Raw genomic sequence first — 19,398 nt, 5'->3', positions numbered from 1 at the left:
TTGCTGACTCTCCACCTCTGAAATCCTGATGAAGACTCTCTCCTGGACATCCAGTTTCTTCCACCTGTAGTCAATAATAATTTCTTTTGTTTTGTTAGCGTTGAATGGGACGTTGTTGTTTTGGCACCATTCAGCTAGATTCTCAATCTCCCTCCTATATGCTGACCCATCACTACCTTTGATCCAGTCCACAACAGTGAAGTAATCAGAAAACTTGAAAATGGCATTGGAGCTGTGCTGACCCTCACAATCATAAGCATAAAGTGAATAGAGCAGGGAGCTAAGCACACAGCCTTGTGGTGCACCTGTGCTGATGGAGATGTTGTCGCCAATCTGAACTGACAGTAAATGAAGAAATTGAAGATCCAGTTGTGCAAGGTGGTATTGAGGCCTAAGTCTTGAAGTTTACTGATTAGCTTTGAGGGGATAATGGTATTGAATGCCAAGCTGTAGTAAATGAAGAGCATCCTGATGTACGTATCTTCACTGTACCAGGGTTGGGTGAAGAGCCAATGAAATGACATCTGCTGTAGACCTATTGTGCTGGTAGGCAAATTGGAGCAGATCTAAGTCTCTCCTCAGGCAGAAGTTGAGATGTTTCATGACCAAGCTCTCACAGCACTTCGTCTCAGGCCCCTTCACCCACTCCTGAAGACATGGCCAATTACTTCTGGAAATGTTGCAATGCGCTGCTTCCTATTCAAGGATGTTCGTTTTCACAAAGAAAGTGAGGGTCACTCTTCAGACTGATAAATTAGACTAATATTTAGACATTGTTAATGTTGATGTGCTTCAGAATGAGCTAAACAAAATTATCTTCAACGGGAAATCAGGCCTGATTGGTTTTGAATGTATTACAGATTCTTTGATACGCCAAGAGATGGTTGAGAACATTCTAACTTAGAATATATGAATAGAGGAGCAGAGTTGACGACATTAATGAATGTATTCAATCTAATATATTGGTTCAGCCCTGTTTTGTTCTGTTTGATTTTTTTTTTTTTTTGTTTTTGTTTTTTTGGGGGTTTTCTGTGTGATGTCCTTTTCTTTTTATTTCTTTTCTCTTCATATTAAGAGTTTGGAAGTCTATTACACTTGTACTATTTGTAGCTTCTCTTGTATGTGTTTATTACCAATGAGGTAATTCCAATCTCTTTGTATCACTATTGTCCTGTTTATGAACTTGAAAATAATAAAAAGATTAAAAAAGAAAGAGAATATTCAGTTCAAATACAAGTGATATTTATGATTTAGTAGTTACTGTAAGTTATAATAAAGTAAATAAATAAATAATGGGAATGAGGAATGGTGAGATCTTGCTCATGGTTTTACGGACCCATTCAGAAACCTGGTGACAAAGGACAAGAAGCTGTTCCTAAATTGTTGAGTGGGGGTCTTCAGGCTCCTGTACCTTCTCCCCAATACTGTAGTAGTAATGAGAAGTGGACATGTCCCAGATGGTGAGGGTCCCTAATGATGTATGTCACCTTTGGAAGATGGGTGACACTTGTGTTGTCGATGGAGCTGGTTGAGTCTGGCAACCTCTGAAGCTTCTCACGATCCTGTGCATTGATGTCTCCACAGCAAACAGTGATGCAACCAGTCAAAATGCAACCATATCTCATTACCCTTACCGACCTTGCATGTGTATTTGTTAATTATCTTCTTATCCACAGTCATTAAGCCCTTGGGCTTTCTGTTTAATCTTGTCAATTTTATTTCCATTGGCACGGGGTTGACTGTGATTATTTAAAGCAGACTTTCAATTAGCGCTTATCATGGAGGTGTGTGTGTGTGTGTGTGTGTGTGTGTGTGTGTGTGTGTGTGTGTGTGTGTGTGTGTGTGTGTGTGTTTCAAGAATGATTTGTCTTGTAGTGTTGCTTGGTCAAGCCACTGAAGTTCAGTAGGAGTTTCAATGAATAAACTCATGTTTTTTTCTCAACATTGGAGTTTGTCATTCCTCCCTATCTGGGTTCAATTGTCTGTCAGCACACATTGCGGCACCATATTACAGTATATCTGTAGAAATTTGCTAGAGTCTCTTGTGACATACCAGATTTCCTCAGGCTCCTAAAATTCCTCAATGGTCAGTGTGCGTTCTCCATAATTTGCCTTCCTGAAGTTCACAATCAATTCTTTGATCTTGCTGACATTCAGTGCGAGGTTGTTGTTTTGTGCACAACTTGATCTATCTCATTCCTGTATGATTCCTCGTCACCATCTGAGATTCTGCCAACAATAATCCTTATTCTCATCCTCACGTTTAAAGTTTGTGTGGCTAATCCTCACGGTATCACTGTAACCTCCTTCAGCCCAGTGCTCTGTGATCCCTGCATTTTCTAATGACTAACGATGCTACGTGCCCCATTCAGCAGCAAAAATCATCTCGCAATAACTAGGATCAAGACCATCTAAAGTTCCAGGCACTTTGGAATATTTCAGTATTCATCTAAGAGGTACCAAAAAAAGAAGGGGGGGGTGGGAATGATTGTTTATAAGGCATGAAGGAAAGTGCTTGTGGACAGACTCTCTAAGTGTCATATGGGCTTTGCCCAGGTACAATGTAAAAAATAAATGGTAAAGAGGAAAGTTGACAGTTCTGAAGAAATGTGGATCTGAAATGTTAATTGTCTGAAATAAGGTTAGAAGGATGGCATTTGACTCTCAAGCCCGCCGAGATACAGCCTTAGCAATGGTGGCAGCCAGAGGCCATTCAGCTCATTGAGTCTGCTCCACTATTCCATGATAGCTGATGTATTATCCCTCTCAACTCCTATTCTTCTGCCTTTTCCCTTTAACCATTGACACCCTTATTAACCAAGAACTTATCAACTTCTGCTTTAAATGTACCCAATGACTTAGCTAACACTGCCATCTGTGGCTATGAAATCCACAGTCTCAACACCCTCTGGCTAAATAAATTCCTCCTTCTCTCTATTGTAAAGGGACGTTGGTGTATTTGAGGCTGTGCCCTCTGGTCCTGACTCCTCTGCTATAGGAAACATCCTCTCAACATTCCCTCTGTCTAGGCCTTCCAATACACAACAGGTTTCAGTGAGATCCCCCTTATTCTTCTAAACTCCAATATGTACAGGCCCTGAGCTATCAAATGCTCCTCACATTTTAACCCTTTCATTCCCAGGATCATTTTCGTGAACTTGCTCAGGACTCTCTCGAACACCAGCACACCCTTTCTTAGACAAGGGACTTAAAATTGCTTACAATACTCCAAACGTGGTCTAACCAATGCTTTATAAAGTCTCAGCATTACATCCTTGCTTTTATATTCCATGAATTCATGATTCCATTAACTGTCGTTTTAAATCAATGACTGCGTCTCCCCAGCCTCGGAGGTAAAGAGTTCCACAACTGCACCACCCTCTGTGAGAAGATTACTCCTCTTTTGAGATAATGGTGTCACCTGTTTTTTGACTCCTCAGATAGAAGAGACATCATATGGATATACATTGTCCCAGACAGAAGATTCCAAACTATTGCACGGAAAGAGGGAGGGGAGAGCGAGGGAGATGTAGGGAAAGACAATGTGCCCCCCGCCTCCCCTGAATGGGAATCCATGCGTTCCAGTGTTCCCTGAATTCTATTTGTGAGCTTTGCCTCAACACAGAGTTCTAGACACGTGCTCAACATAAATTCAGGGTGGGTGATTAAATACACATCTTGAATATTCTAATTGGATTATATTTTAATTACAGGTTTTGGGAAGTATGCTCGGGTGTTTAAGCTGGACAGCAACATGATTGTGAAGGCCTCACCGATGGACTTGGAACATGGTGACAAAGTTCACGCTGCTGTAATCAGCAGGGACGAAAGCTCGCTGATCACTGGGTCTGCTGACGAGACTATACGGGTAAGCCAGCATTTTTGGAATTGTCACTAGACTTGCTGGGTTCTATGCATAAAAATCTCCTTTGTCCCTCCCAATCTTTCCTCTGAACCCAGGGGTGCTCAACCTCAGTCAAATCAAATCAAATCAGGTCTAATCTTCAATCAAACCATATATGAATACAACCGAATGAGACAGCGTTCTTCTGGGCCCAAAAACATACATGTGCATTCAAAAATAATGAGAAAGTTAAAAAAAGAACAGTCATGTAAGGAAACACTTTTTTAGTCCAAGACCCTGAGCAATATGTCCTGCAAATTGATGGTTCCTGGCAGTGCAGCTTGAACTTCCACCAATCGAACACTGGAGGGCAGCACCAAAGGGAGAGGCCACCCCCGACCGAACCCAGATGCCACACTACAACGCAGTCCCGAGGATTGAGGCCTAGTTCTCTCTGTTGCCTCACTGCCTGTCTGTCACCACCAAACAAGGGAAGCAATCAATGTCCAACAGAGTCTTCCGATCACAGAATACAAGACAGTCACTCACAGTTTCACTCCACACCACCTTTGTGCCGACTCGAAGGCACCAACTCCAGTGCCTCCAAGTAGCACGCAGCAGCATGGTCTGCATCCAGGTCAGCTCTTCTGGGCCCATTCTGGCTTCTCCTGTGGCCCGACGGCCCGACACAAATCTCCCAGCCTGATGGCCTGACATGAATCTCCCAGCACAGCAACACTACTCAAATCCCAGGCTCGAAGGCCCAGCTCGGATCCCCAGGCCCAACGGCCCAATGGATGGACTCAAATCTCCAGGCCCAACAGCCCAACGGCTCGATCCAAATCCCCAGACCTGACAGCTCGATTCAAATCCCCAGACCCGACAGCTTGATTCAAATCCCTCGGCCCGACGGCCTGACTTGACCTCCCTAGCCTGATGGCCTGACGTGACTCTCTCGGCCCAATGGGCCGGCTTACTTTCTCTGAACTGCTGGCTGGCTCTTCGAACAATGAGCAGCTCACTAATGCTGTGGACCTGCTGTACAGGTAGATATTGGAGTCAAGAATAGGCTTACTATGTATAAAAATACATTTAACAAAGGAAAAAAAAGCACCTTTCATTGGCCTCCAAGAGGCCACTGCGTGTATACATGCCGCCATCAGTATCTCCCTACCCACCACAAGCACTGAAGATAATCCCTTCCTGCAAAAAGGAAGACTATGGAATGAGAAATAAATTCTGACCTTACAATAGTATGAATTAACAATACAAAATGGTGAACTCTATTAGGCTGTCAGATGTTTTCTTAACCTCAAACATGCGTAACTATGGTGAATAACTAAATTCCAGGGTTTAAGTTACCTTTCTGCTCTTTGGCGGAAGAAGTGCCTGGTGATATTCCCTCATTAGAGAGGCTTCTCCTGGAGTAACTTTCTTTAACCAGGCACACAGCCTCCTACCAAGAAGGACCAATTCTACAGTCAAGAGCACTTCCAAAGGCCACTTACATAAGGCACCTGTTCCTATTAGTAACATACCTTTTCAAGTGAAATATTCATGCTGCATGGACAATGGTTCAAGAGCTGCTCAAGGACCTATATCTGGACTAGGGCCCAGATCAGATGGAGGCTTGTTTGGCCCCTGGGCATCTGATTCTTGATCCCGTTCCCTGTCTTTGGATGGTGTACATTAAGAATGCTCCATTCCTACACCTAGGTGTAATGATTGGAAATAATTGGGTGGTTTGTTAAGCCAGTTCAGATGGAATTTCTGACTCTCCAACCACTCTGCCATTGGACTGGAGTCACATGTACTTTAGACCTGAAGGAAACTACTAAATAAAATGGGTTATTACAACTCTACTGCAGTTTAATGCATACTATTATTGATTTTATTTCATATTAAAGGATACAAACTCAGGTCTCTGGATCATTAATCTGTGTCTCTAGGTTTCTAATCCAGTAATATAACTACTGTGTTACCATGGTTAATGCCATAAAACATAGGAGCAGAATTAGGCCATTCAGCCCCTCGAATCTGCTCCGCCATTCGATCATATCTGATTTATTATCCCGCTCAACCCCATTTTCCTGCTTCTCCGCTTAACCTTTGATGGCCTTACCAATCAAGAACCTATCAACCTCCACTTTAAATATGACTTGGCCTCCACAGCCATCTAGGCAATGAATTTCACAGATTCACCACCCTCTGGCTGAAGAAATTCATCCTCATTTCTGATCCAGAGGGATGTGCTTCTGTTCTGAGGATTTGCCCTCTGGTCCTAGATCCCCTCAATATTGGTAGCATTATCTCAATGTCCACTCTATGTAGGCCATTCAATATTCAATAGGTTTCAATGAGGTCTCCCCTCCTCATTCTTCTAAACTCCAGCGAGTAAAGGTCCAGAGCCATCAAGCGCTCCTCATGTGTTAACCCTTTCATTCCTGGGATAATTCTCGTGAACCCCCTCCAATGCTAGCACATAATTATAGAGCCTAGTCAAGAGCTTGCCTGGAATACCGACTTGTAAAATGGCAGATTTTAGAGAGTACAATGAGTCCTTGTTTATTCCTTTTTTCCAGGTGTGGAGCTTGTCACCCGATGTCAAGCTGATGGACTCGATAGAAGGAATGGGAGTTCCCATCACCTCGGTGTTGCTTTCTGGGAACACCTTGATTTCCACCTCACGCAGTGCCTACTACCTTAAAATCTGGAACCTTAGCTATGACCGACAGCACACCACAGTTACGCCGTTCCATAACCGCAGTACGATCACTGGCTTGGCACAAGATGGCAGCTTGGTGTGCTTTCCGAAAATGGGGGACTCAAAGAAAGTCGTCGTTTGGAACTCTGAAGAAGGTGACTGTAGATGACTCTAAATTATTAAACATAAATAAGATTGAATACAAAGGTGTCATCTTTACATTGGCCTCTCTACATCCCAAGATGGACATGAATCAGTGAAGTTTCTAATTAGGTATTGTCTAAGCCATTCAATAAGGTTAGAGCTCATCTTTTACCTCAGAGTTAATTTCTTGCAGTTCAACTTGTCACTTCAATTCCCTTAATATCCAAAACTTTATTGATCTTTTTCTTAAATATATGGTGAGAGGAGACTTAATAAGATGATAAGAGGAATAGATACAGTGGACAGCCACCACTTTTTCCTCAGGTGGCAATGGCTAATTGAGAGGAAAGGAGGAAAAAATAAGGGAGATGTCAGAGGTAGTTGTTTTAACACAGAGAATGGCGAGTGCATGGAACGCCCAGCCAAGGCTGGTGGTAGAGGCAGTTTCATTAGAGATATTCAAAGACACTTTTAGATAGGCACATGGATAAAAAACAAATAGAGGACTATGTGGGAGGGAAGGGTTAGATTGATCTTGGAGTAGGTTAAAAGGTCGGCACAACATTGTGGGCTGAAGGACATCTACTGTGCTGTAATGCTCTAAGGTCTATATTCATTGACTGAGCCTCCACGGTCTCTTGGGCACAGGAATCAATAGATTGACTTTCTTGGGTGAAGACATTTCTTCTCATTTTGTTTCTGAATGGTTGAATGATCATTTTGAAACTGCTGTCCATGGTTCCAGATTCTTAGTCAGGGAAGTTGTGACCTATTGGGTCAAGCTTGAAGATGTTTTCAGTTTCAATGCACTCATCTCATATCTACAGAGAATAGGTTCAGTCTATTTAGTCTCTCCTCAGCCAACAAACACACTCATCCCAGGATTATTTCTGCAAAGGTATCTCCCAACCCTGAACAGGTCTCATTCTCCCACCCTTCTGCCACTCCCTCGGAAACGTAGCTCCCACAACCGAGTGCAACGCTCCCATTTCCCTTGTTGCGGCAACAGGGATTTTTTTTGTCTGTCCGATGCCTGCGTTAATCCTCAGTGTAGCCTCTTGCCTGGAGCCGTTCATTGGGTACATCTAAAGTGGAGATTGATAGGCTCTTGATTAGTAGGTGCATCGAAGCACTTGGAGGGAAGGGAGGAGAATGGGGTTCAGAGGGAAGGCAGGAGAATGGGTTTCAGAGGGAAGATAAAACAGCCACGATTGAATGGTGGTGGTGAGGGGATGAATGCCCCAATTCTGCTCCTGTGTCTTATGGCAGGCTGCGTCCGCAAAGGGCTGAGGAATCAGCAGTGCGGTTACCCATGACTAATTCTGGGCCTTCTTCCCATAGGTGTGGCGCTCCGGACCCTCAGTGCCAACTCTGAGCTCTGCTGCCTGGTTGTCGCCCAGCAGAGAGAGTCGGTGATCTGCGGACTGAGGTCCGGCTCGTTGGTAGTCTTCTGCATCAGGGGTCAGTGGGAGCCGGAGCACCAGACCCCACCTGGGCACGGTGGTGCCATTCAGTGCCTCGCCCTCAGCAGCTGCGAGGAGAGGCTGGTACTGGCTGACCGCAGCTCAGCGCTGGTGTACGCGCTGGGCGTGGCGGGGTCTGACCCGGTGCTGGGCCAGGTCCTCTTCATGGTCACTGTCCCACCTGGGTCCACCCCGTCCAGTGTCGCCGTCCTTTCAGACTGCAGCCTGCTGCTAGGCACGGACACAGGGACGCTGCACCTTTACCGCGCCGAGAGCTCGTCCCCGACGACACTGGTGCCTCACGACAGCAGAGTTACCTGTCTAGAAACCAGTCACAATGAACGGTATGCCTTCAGCGGATGCCAGGGACCCGTGCAGAGAGTGTGGAACCTGTCTAGTGGGCGATGGGAGCTGGAGATGTTCTACCAGGTGAGAAGCAGCAGTTTTGAGTCCAGCCACAGAATATAGAAGCCTTTCAGTCCATCACATTGTCCATTCTACCTAGCCCATTCTTCCTCCCAGAGTTAGCCCTATCCATACTTACCCAGCTCCCATTTTATAGTTCTGCTTGGCCCATTCTCTTAGACAGTGTGTTTCAGTTCAGCCTCACAGTGAAATGAATGAAATTGCTTGGCTTTGGAGCAACTTCGCTGGGGAAATCAGAGTAGAGTGCATTTTGGAAGCATGGTTGCTTCTGTAATCCTGGAGAGGCGGCAGCTTACATGCACACTGTAGGGTCCCACAAAATGCAATTTAATTTACAATTTTAATTAAATTTATACTCCAAAGGAATGTTGTTGTTTCAAAATTTAAAGTAAATTATTATCAAAGTATATATATGTCACCATATACAATCCTGAGATTCAGTTTCTTGTGTGTACTCACTGTAGAACAAAGAAATACAATAGAATCATTGAATCATTACACACAACAATTGACAAATGACCAATGTGCAAAAGAAGACAAAATGTGCAAATCCTACAAATAATAAGAATAATAACAAACAAACAAATAAATAAATAATACTGAGAACCTGAGTTGTAGAGTCCTTGAAAATGAGTCCATAGGTTGTGGAATCATTTCTGTGTTGAAGTGAGTGAAGTTATCCATGCTGGTTGAGGAATTTGATAGCTGAAGGGTAATAATTGTTCCTGAACCTGATAGTGAGGAACCTAAGGCTCCTGTACCTCCTTCACAAGCGGTGTGAAGAGAGCATGGCCTGGATGGTGGGGGTGCTTGAAGTTTGATGGCGCTTTCTTGTGGCAGGGCGTTAGATGTGCTTAGTGGTGGGAAGGCCTTTGCCTGTGATGAACTGGGCTGTATCTACCATTTTTCTGTGGGCTCTTTGTGTAGTTTCCTGTAATCATTGGTATCTATCTGAGAGAGAAGAGGGGGCTTCAGTTTAATGCTTCATCAGAAAGATGGCACCTTCCACTGCCTTGTCTAATTCAAGGGTGGCGGACCTTTCTGGGAACACGTGCCGAAATTGGCAATCACCTCCTAAAAAAATGTTTGTGCACGTCATGGTAATTTTGAACAGAGATAATCATTGATTAATAAATTAGTAACAATAATTATGGACTTTTAAAAGGGAAAATGATGTGTCCTGTTTCTTATTTATGTGTCTTCATTGTTTTACAATTAATGGAAGTATAACAGAGACAGATTGAAATAAATGAAACACTTAAGAAACCCATTGAAGAATTATTAATATTTGAAAAAGACAATTGAAAAGTAACATTATTTCTAAGCAATATTGCTATTGTAACTGCTCACTATCCAAATACTGATGTACACATCAGGTCTGTGAGCATTTCAAAAACGTACCACCCAACATCACGTGTTCTTGCACATACTTGCATATTGCATATTTAAAAGTATGGTTTTGTCAGCTTTGAAGTCCCTGCACTATTTTCCTGTTGACTCCAGCCAATTAGCTCAGGCGTGATCACCTCACCCCATTTTCACAACCTGCACACATAATGGCATCACCAACATGTGTGTGGCACTTCCACAGAAGTTGAATGCAAAGGTCACAATTTAATAATTCACAAGCGAGGAACACAGCACTGTGCAAAAGTGTTAGGCACATATATAAAGCTAGGTGCCTGAGACATTTGCACAGTACTGTACAAGGAAAATTATCTCAGAGCTAGAAGTACAGACAGGGTGGTGAAGTTGGCATTTGACACCTTTGCCTTTTGAGGCTATCGGAGTAATTACATGAGTTGAGACATCATGATGCAACTGTACATGTCCTTGGTGAGACCACAGTTAGACTCTTGTGTGTAATTTTCATCAACCAGCTCTAGGAAAGATGCCATTAAGCTGGAGACAGTGTAGAAAAGATTCAGAAGGATGTTACCAGAACTGGGGGTGGGGGTTGGGGAAGTTATAAAGAGAGGCTGGGACATTTTTCACTAGAGCAAAGGAGTTTCAGGGATGACTTTATAAAGGTTTATTAAAATTGTGAGAATGATCAGGTAAGGAGAAATGTCAGCCTTTTATTCAGGGGAGGGAAGTCCAGAACTAGAGGGTGTAGGTTTAGGGTGAGGGGGGAAAATTTTAAGGGGATCTGAGGACAAGATTTTCAAATGGGATGGTGGTGGGTATGTGGAACAAGCTGTAGAAGACTGGTTGAGGTGGATCCAATTAGAACATGTAAAAGGCATTTGGATAGAAACCGTTGAGAAACTTGTCTGCCAAACACAGGTAAGCGAGACTTGATTCAACTGGATCAAATTGGTCAGCATTGACTAGTTGGGCCGAAGTCCCTGTTTCCATGTTGTGTAGCTCCATGACTCAAAGAGCAGAAGAACAGCTTTAACTCTATAGATTGCTTAAACAGTTAGCACAGACTGGGGAAAGTGATTATTTGTAAAAAGTAAGATCAAAGATTAGCTTTATTGGTCACATGCGCATTGAAACATCAAAACATACAGTGAAATGCAAAGTTTGTATCAATCTGATGGGGCAGCCCATAACTATCCAGCACCAACATAGCATGCCCACAACTCACTAATTCTTACTGTGGGAGGAAACCAGAGCACCCGGAGGAAGCCCAGGCGGTCACAGGGAGAAAGTACAAACTCCTCACAGACAACAGTGGGGATTGAACCCTGAGACATGGCACTGCAAAGTGTCACACTAACTGCTACACAATCCTGCTGCCCATCAGAAGTTGATTGGTTTCTATGTGCAGCCTGAAACATCGATTCTCTATTCCTGTCCATAGATGTTGCCTGACCTGCTGAGTTTCACCTGCATTCTGTATGCGTTCATATGGAATAACCTGTCTGGACGGCATGCAGATGAAAGCTTTTTACTGTGCCCTGGTACATGTTACAATAGTACACCAAATACCAATTTACATGGGGAGTGTTAACAATATACAATAGACAATAGGTGCAGGAGTAGGCCATTCAGCCCTTCGAGCCAACACCACCATTCACTGTGATCATGGTTGATCATCCACAATCTGTACCCTTTTCCTGCCTCTCCCCAGATCCCTTCACTCTGCAATCTTTAAGAGCTCTATCTAACTCTTTCTTGAAAGAATCCAGAGAATTGGCCTCTACTGCCTTCTGAGGCAGAGCATTCCACAGAACCACAACCCTCTGTGTGAAAAAGTTTTTCCTCAACTCCGTTCTAAGTTGTCTACCCCTTATTCTTAAACTGTGGGCTCTGGTTCTGGACTCCCCCAACATCGGGAACATATTTCCTGCCTCTAGCCTGTCCAATCCCTTAATAATCTTACATGTTTCAATCAGATCCCCTCACGTCCTTCTAAATTCCAGTGTATACAACCCCAGTCGCTCCAATCTTTCAACATATGACAGTCCCGCCATCCTGGGAATTAACCTCGTGAACCTACGCTGCACTCCCTCAATAGCAAGAATGTCCTTCCTCAAATTTGGAGACCAAAACTGTACACAATATTCCAGGTATGGTCTCACCAGGGCCCTGTACAACTGCAGAAGGACCTCTTTGCTCCTATACTCAACTCCCCTTGTTATGAAGGCCAACATGCCATTAGCTTTCTTCACTGCCTGCTGTACCTGTATGCTTACTTTCAGTGACTGATGAACAAGGACACCTAGATCTCGTTGTACTTCCCCTTTTCCTAACTTGACACCATTCAGATAGTAATCTGCCTTCCTGTTCTTGCCACCAAAGTGGATAACCTCACATTTATCCACATTAAAGTGCATCTGCCATGCATCTGCCCACTCACCCAGCCTGTCCAAGTCACCCTGCATTCTCATAACATCCTCCTCACATTTCACACTACCACCCAGCTTTGTGCCATCTGCAAATTTGCTAATGTTACTTTTAATCCCTTCATCTAAATCATTAATGTACATTGTAAATAGCTGACTCTCTGCTCATCTTACCCAATTAGGGCGCATTCTTCGAAGGCGTAGTCTGTGCTGCGTTCTCCCAGGACGATCGCCACATCTATACCGGCTCCCAGGATCGCAGCATCAAAGTCTGGGATGTTCAGAATGGTCAGTGACCCCGCGACTTGCTTTGGTACCCAGACTGACAGGCAAGGAAGAGTGTATCTGTAGAAGGCTTCATTGGGTTGAATCATGGGAGGAAGCGGTTGACATATGAGGTGGGATGGAGAAGGATGAGAAAGAATCTTCCTGAAACACATAAAACTAGAGTGTCAAATCATAGACACAAGTGATTCTGCAGATGCTTGAAAACACACACAAAATGCTGAAGGAACTCAGCAGGTTAGGCAGCATCCATGGAAGAAAACAAATTGTTGACACTTCAGGCTAAGACCCTTAATCAGAGTCCCTCATCATGGTCTCAGCACAAAGCGGTGACTGTTTATTTCCCTCCATAGATGCTGCCTGACCTGCTGCGTTCCTCCAGCATTTAGTGTGCATTGCTCAAACTATGGAGGGTGTTTACAGGGTGGATTCTGAGAAGGTATCTGGAGAGTGTCTGGATGATTGCAGAGGAGTTGACAAGGATTTTTCTCTCTCAGAGGGTTGAGAACCTCTGAAATTCTTGACCCCACGGAGCCTGTGGAGCTGTCATTGAATATATATTATCAACAGTGACAGTGTTAAGTGCGAAGCATGGGTACGGAAAGGTAATGACAATTTGGATCATTGGATGGTGGGGCAGGCTCACAGCACCGACTGGCATACCCCCATTGCTCTTCCTTGTGCTCTTAAACGCTCTTGGTAGCTTGTTTCATGATATTTATGAACGTTAGATGTCACTGATTATTTGAATTCTGAAAACACACTTGTCATTCCGCATTCACACTTCATTTACTTGTGCACAAGGAGAACAGCATGGCCTCTGTCACCACACTGTTCTGAAGTCTGAACAGAGAAATGCCATTTTGATACAAAAATTGATTAGCGGATGCAGATATTGACCTTGTGCATATTCAAATTCCTTATTTGCAGAATCAATCACCAACCACTCTATGATAATGCAGGTGTTAATAGTCCATAAAATCTGCATGTTAAAGTCTAATAATACTTCAGAATTAGTAAAGTAACTGACCAATAAGAAGTGTCATCCTTTGTTTGCACCCTGATCTAGTCTCAGTATGCCAAATGGTTCTGGTTCCCTGCTGTACAAAGGGAGAATGTGCTCCGTATGTTCTCCCCGTGGAATGTGTGGGTTTTCCCTGGGTGCTCCTACACAGCAAAGACATACTGGTAGGTAGGTAATTGGCCATTGTAAATTGCCCCGTGATTAGGTTAGGGTGAATCGGGTTTGTGGGATTGCTGGGGCAGCGTGGCTCGAAGGGCATGAAGGGCCTACTTCGCACTGTATCGCTCAACCTATCTTCGTAAGATGTGACGCATTGACTAGAACTCTGAGACCAGGACCCAATTAATGTTAGAGTTTGGGAGTTGTATTCCTATTCTTATATTTTATGCTTAAGTTTTAAAAATGGATTCCATATGCCTTCTTAACTACTTTATTCTGCTACCCTACTGTCCTCCAGGGATCTATGCACCTGCACTCAAAGGTCTCCTTTTCTTCATTGACTGGACCTTTCCCTACCAACTCTCCACATGCTCTACATCACCCTTCTCCAGATTTAATTCCATTTGCCACTTTTCTTCCTGATATCTGATCTTTGACGTATTCCTGAAGAATTGCTCTGCACGGAAAGCCAAAGGAATAACTTTTACAGTATATCTTCCGCAAACTTTCTAATAATGTGCCCTGATTTAAGTCTGAGCCACGCCCCAACGATTAGCCTCTTGGTACTGATCCCTGGTTGATCCCAACTACCGACACCTCCCGGCCGTTGGAACTCCAGCTGCCCCTGCCAGTGGGAAGAGTTTGAAGCCAGCCCACCACTTTCCCTTGGATCATTCTACCACTTCACATTTTGTCAAGCACCTTGCTGGGAATATACACAACCTTCAATATGCCTCCCCCATCAACCTTTGCGATCTCCCCCAAAAAGTGGTTCAAATTAGTCAGGCACAAGTTTCCCACAAGAGACTTGGCTGGCACCAGGGCAGGAATGGATTCTCAATATTCCTGGATTTCAATGCTTTAAAAGGGATAGAGAGGGCAGAAAAAGGGGGGGAGGGGTGGCATTACTGGTCGGGGATACTATTACAGCTACAGAAAGGGTGGGTAATGTAGTAGGATCCTCTTTTGAGTCAGTATGGGTGGAAGTCAGGATCAGGAAGGGAGCAGTTACTCTATTGGGGGTATGCTATAGGCCCCCTGGTAGTAGCAGAGATACAGAGGAGCAGATTGGGCGGCAGATTTTGGAAAGGTGCAAAAATAACAGGGTTGTTATCATGGGTGACTTTAACTTCCCTAATATTGATTGGCACCTGATTAGTTCCAAGGGTTTAGATGGGGCAGAGTTTGTTAAGTGTGTCCAGGACGGATTCCTGTCACAGTATGTGGACAGGCTGACCAGGGGGAATGCCATACTAGATCTAGTACTAGGTAATGAACCGGGTCAGGTCACAGATCTCTCAGTGGGTGAGCATCTGGGGGACAGTGACCACCGCTCCCTGGCCTTTAGCATTATCATGGAAAAGGATAGAATCAGAGAGGACAGGAAAATTTTTAATTGGGGAAAGGCAAATTATGAGGCTATAAGGCTAGAACTTGCGGGTGTGAATTGGGATGATGTTTTTGCAGGGAAATGTACTATGGACATGAGGTCGATGTTTAGAGATCTCTTGCAGGATGTTAGGGATAAATTTGTCCCGGTGAGGAAGATAAAGAATGGTAGGGTGAAGGAACCATGGGTGACAAGTGAGGTGGAAAATCTAGTCAGGTGGAAGAAGGCAGCATACATGAGGTTTAGGAAGCAAGGATCAGATGGGTCTATTGAGGAATATAGGGAAGCAAGAAAGAAGCTTAAGAAGGGGCTGAGAAGAGCAAGAAGGGGGCATGAGAAGGCCTTGGCGAGTAGGGTAAAGAAAAACCCCAAGGCATTCTTCAATTATGTGAAGAAAAAAAGGATGACTGGAGTGAAGGTAGGACCGATTAGAGATAAAGGTGGGAAGATGTGCCTGGAGGCTGTGGAAGTGAGCAAGGTCCTCAATGAATACTTCTCTTCGGTATTCACCAATGAGAGGGAACTTGATGATGGTGAGGACAATATGAGTGAGGTTGATGTTCTGGAGCGTGTTGATATTAAGGGAGAGGAGGTGTTGGAGTTGTTAAAATACATTAGGACAGATAAGTCCCCGGGGCCTGACAGAATATTCCCCAGGCTGCACCATGAGGCGGGAGAAGAGATTGCTGAGCCTCTGGCTAGGATCTTTATGTCCTCGTTGTCCATGGGATTGGTACCGGAGAATTGGAGGGAGGCGAATGTCGTCCTCTTGTTCAAAAAAGGTAGTAGGGATAGTCCGGGAAATTATAGACCAGTGAGCCTTATGTCTGTGGTGGGAAAGCTGTTGGAAAAGATTCTTAGAGATAGGATCTATAGGCATTTAGAGAATCATGGTCTGATCAGGGACAGTCAGCATGGCTTTGTGAAAGGCAGATTGTATCTAACAAGCCTGATAGATTTCTTTGAGGAGGTGACCAGGCATATAGATGAGGGTAGTGCAGTGGATGTGATCTATATGGATTTTAGTAAGGCATTTGACAAGGGTCCACACAGTAGGTTTATTCAGAAAGTTAGAAGGCATGGGATCCAGGGAAGTTTGGCCAGGTGGATTCAGGATTGGCTTGCCTGCAGAAGGCAGAGGGTGGTGGTGGAGGGAGTACATTCAGATTGGAGGATTGTGACTAGTGGTGTCCCACAAGGATCTGTTCTGGGACCTCTACTTTTCGTGATTTTTATTAACAACCTAGATGTGGGGGTAGAAGGGTGGGTTGGCAAGTTTGCAGACGACACAAAGGTTGGTGGTGTTGTAGATAGTGTAGAGGATTGTCAAAGATTGCAGAGAGACATTGATAGGATGCAGAAGTGGGCTGAGAAGTGGCAGATGGAGCTCAACCCGGAGAAGTGTGAGGTGGTACACTTTGGAATGACAAACTCCAAGGCAGAGTACAAAGTAAATGGCAGGATACTTGGTAGTGTGGAGGAGCAGAGGGATCTCGGGGTACATGTCCACAGATCCCTGAAAGTTGCCTCACAGGTGGATAGGGTAGTTAAGAAAGCTTATGGGGTGTTAGCTTTCATAAGTCGAGGGGTAGAGTTTAAGGGTCGCGATGTAATGATGCAGCTCTATAAAACTCTGGTTGGGCCACACTTGGAGTACTGTGTCCAGTTCTGGTCACCTCACTATAGGAAGGATGTGGAAGCATTGGAAAGGGTACAGAGGAAATTTACCAGGATGCTGCCTGGTTTAGAAAGTATGCATTATGATCAGAGATTAAGGGAGCGAGGGCTTTACTCTTTGGAGAGAAGGAGAATGAGAGGAGACATGATAGAGGTGTACAAGATAATAAGAGGAATAGATAGAGAGTGGATAGCCAGCGCCTCTTCCCCAGGGCACCACTGCTCAATACAAGAGGACATGGCTTTAAGGTAAGGGGTGGGAAGTTCAAGAGGGATATTAGAGGAAGGTTTTTTACTCAGAGAGTGGTTGGTGTGTGGAATGCATTGCCTGAGTCAGTGGTGGTGGCAGATACACTAGTGAAGTTTAAGAGACTACTAGACAGGTATATGGAGGAATCTAAGGTGGGGGTTTATATGGGAGGCAGGGTTTGAGGGTCGGCACAACATTGTGGGCCGGAGGGCCTGTAATGTGCTGTACTATTCTATGTTCTATGTTCTATGTTTAATTCCACATCCCTGATTTAGCATGAAGGGTATCTCTTCCTCTTGAACTTCTCTTTCTTGTTGAAAGATTAAAGATTAGCTTTATTTGCCACATGTACATCAAAACATACAGTGAAATGTGTTCTTTGAGTCAACAACCAACACAGTCTGATGATGTGCTGCGGGGACAGCCTGCAAGTGTCACTATGCTTCTGATACCAACATAGCATGCCCACAGCTCACTAATCCTAACCCATGCCCATCTGGAATGCACAGAGAAACTGGGGCACCTGGGGGAAACCCACATAGTCCTGGTGAGAATGTCCAAACTCCTTACAGACAGTGGCAGGAATTGAACCCTGATCACTGGCACTATTACGTGTATTGCTAAGTCCTACTATGACACCCCTGTTGGCGGGTATCTATTCTGACATCGCCTGCCGCTGCATCTTGATTGGCCAATCCATTACATAATCCATGTTGGGCTAACCTGGCTCCAACATATCGGTGCAGCTATAAAGAAGGCAAGAGAGCGGCTATATTTCATTAGGAATTTGAGAAAATTTGGTTTGTCACCTGTACACTCGAAAACTTCTACAGATGTACGCTGGAGACCTTTCTCACAGGCTGCATCATTGTCTGGTTTGGAGGGGAGGGGAGGGGCGGGGGCTATTGCACATGGTCGAAAGAAGCTACAGAAAGTTGTAAAATTAGTCAGCTCCATCATGGGTACTAGCCTCCATAGTATCCAAGACATCTTTAAGGAGCGGTGCCTCAGAAAGGCAGCGTCCATTATTAAGAACCCCCATCACACAGGACATGCCCTTTTCTCACTGTTCCCATCAAGTAGGAGGTACAGAAGCCTGAAGGCACACACTCAGTGAGTCAGGAACAGCTTCTTCTCCTCTGCCATCCGATTCCTAAATGGACATTGAACCCATGAACACTACCTCACTATTTTTTAAAAATTTTTTTCGTTCTTGCACTATTTTAATTTAACTACTTAATATACATATATAGTTACTATAATTTATTTATTTATTTATTTCTCTATTATCATGTATGGCATTGTACTGTTGCCATTAAGTTCAAAGGTTTCAAAGATATATTTAATGTCAGATAAATGTATACAATGTGTGGCCAAGTGGTTAGGGTGTTGGACTAGCGATCTCGAGCTTTGGCCGGGGCAGCGTGTGTGTCCTTGAGCAAGGCACTTAACCACACAATGCTCCAGTCCACCCAGCTGAGAATGGGTACCAGCAAAAATGCTCGGGGTTAACCTCGTGATAGACTGGCGTCCTATCTGGGAGGGAGTTTCGTACTCTCAGTAGCTTCACGCCACGGAAACCAGCATAAGCACCGGCCTGATGGGCCAAAAGGCTCATGACAGACTTTAATCTTTAAAAATGTATACAATATACATCCTGAAATGCTTTTTCTTCGCAACCATCCACGAACACAGAGGAGTGTCCCTGAAGAATGAACGACAGTTAAATGTTAGAACCCCAAAGTCCCCCCAGCTCCCCCTCCCTCCCGTGCGTAAGCGGCAGCAAGCAACATCCCCACTCCTCCGACTGGCAAATAAAAGCATCGGCATCTGCCACTGAGCGCTCCAGCATGCAGCAAAAACAACAGCAAAGACACAGACTTGCAGTACTCCAAAGACTACACGTTCACCCGGTATTCAACATACCACAGGTTCTCTCTCTTCCTAATAAGAGAGAAAGAGGTGTCGCCATTTCACAGCGAGAGGGGAGACATAACAAACAACTCGCTGGTTTACTATGTTAGAAGTCCTTTACATCGCTTTTTTCAAGCTATGTGCCCAAAGATCTTGGGTCTCTGGGCACACAGCCAGAGATCTGCCATCTTCCACGACACACTGGTCTTCTGTTAGGGCACTGACCTCTGATACCCTCATCTCCAGAGCCATGAAAACTCGGTCCTCAGAAGGCGAGCAGAGCTCTTAGTCCAAGCCCTTGGTGTGCCAAACAACAGCCAGTCG

At 44.5% G+C, this 19,398-nt stretch overlaps 1 protein-coding gene across 1 annotated transcript in view; it reads left to right on the top strand.

The window, feature by feature from the left end:
• Positions 1-19,398, top strand: part of nwd1 (NACHT and WD repeat domain containing 1) — a 78,150-nt gene that overhangs the window by 43,767 nt on the left and 14,985 nt on the right. Inside the window, exons 15-18 of the mRNA XM_072267281.1 lie at positions 3,714-3,868; positions 6,427-6,703; positions 8,034-8,584; positions 12,558-12,663. Of these exons, the coding sequence (XP_072123382.1) occupies positions 3,714-3,868; positions 6,427-6,703; positions 8,034-8,584; positions 12,558-12,663 (1,089 nt within the window). The remainder of the gene's footprint in view (positions 1-3,713; positions 3,869-6,426; positions 6,704-8,033; positions 8,585-12,557; positions 12,664-19,398) is intronic.

The sequence above is a fragment of the Mobula birostris genome, chromosome 9 (assembly GCF_030028105.1).
Source record: "Mobula birostris isolate sMobBir1 chromosome 9, sMobBir1.hap1, whole genome shotgun sequence".
Taxonomy (NCBI): domain Eukaryota; kingdom Metazoa; phylum Chordata; class Chondrichthyes; order Myliobatiformes; family Myliobatidae; genus Mobula; species Mobula birostris.
Note: the sequence above shows the minus strand (reverse complement) of the source record. Positions and strands in the feature narration are given on the sequence as shown.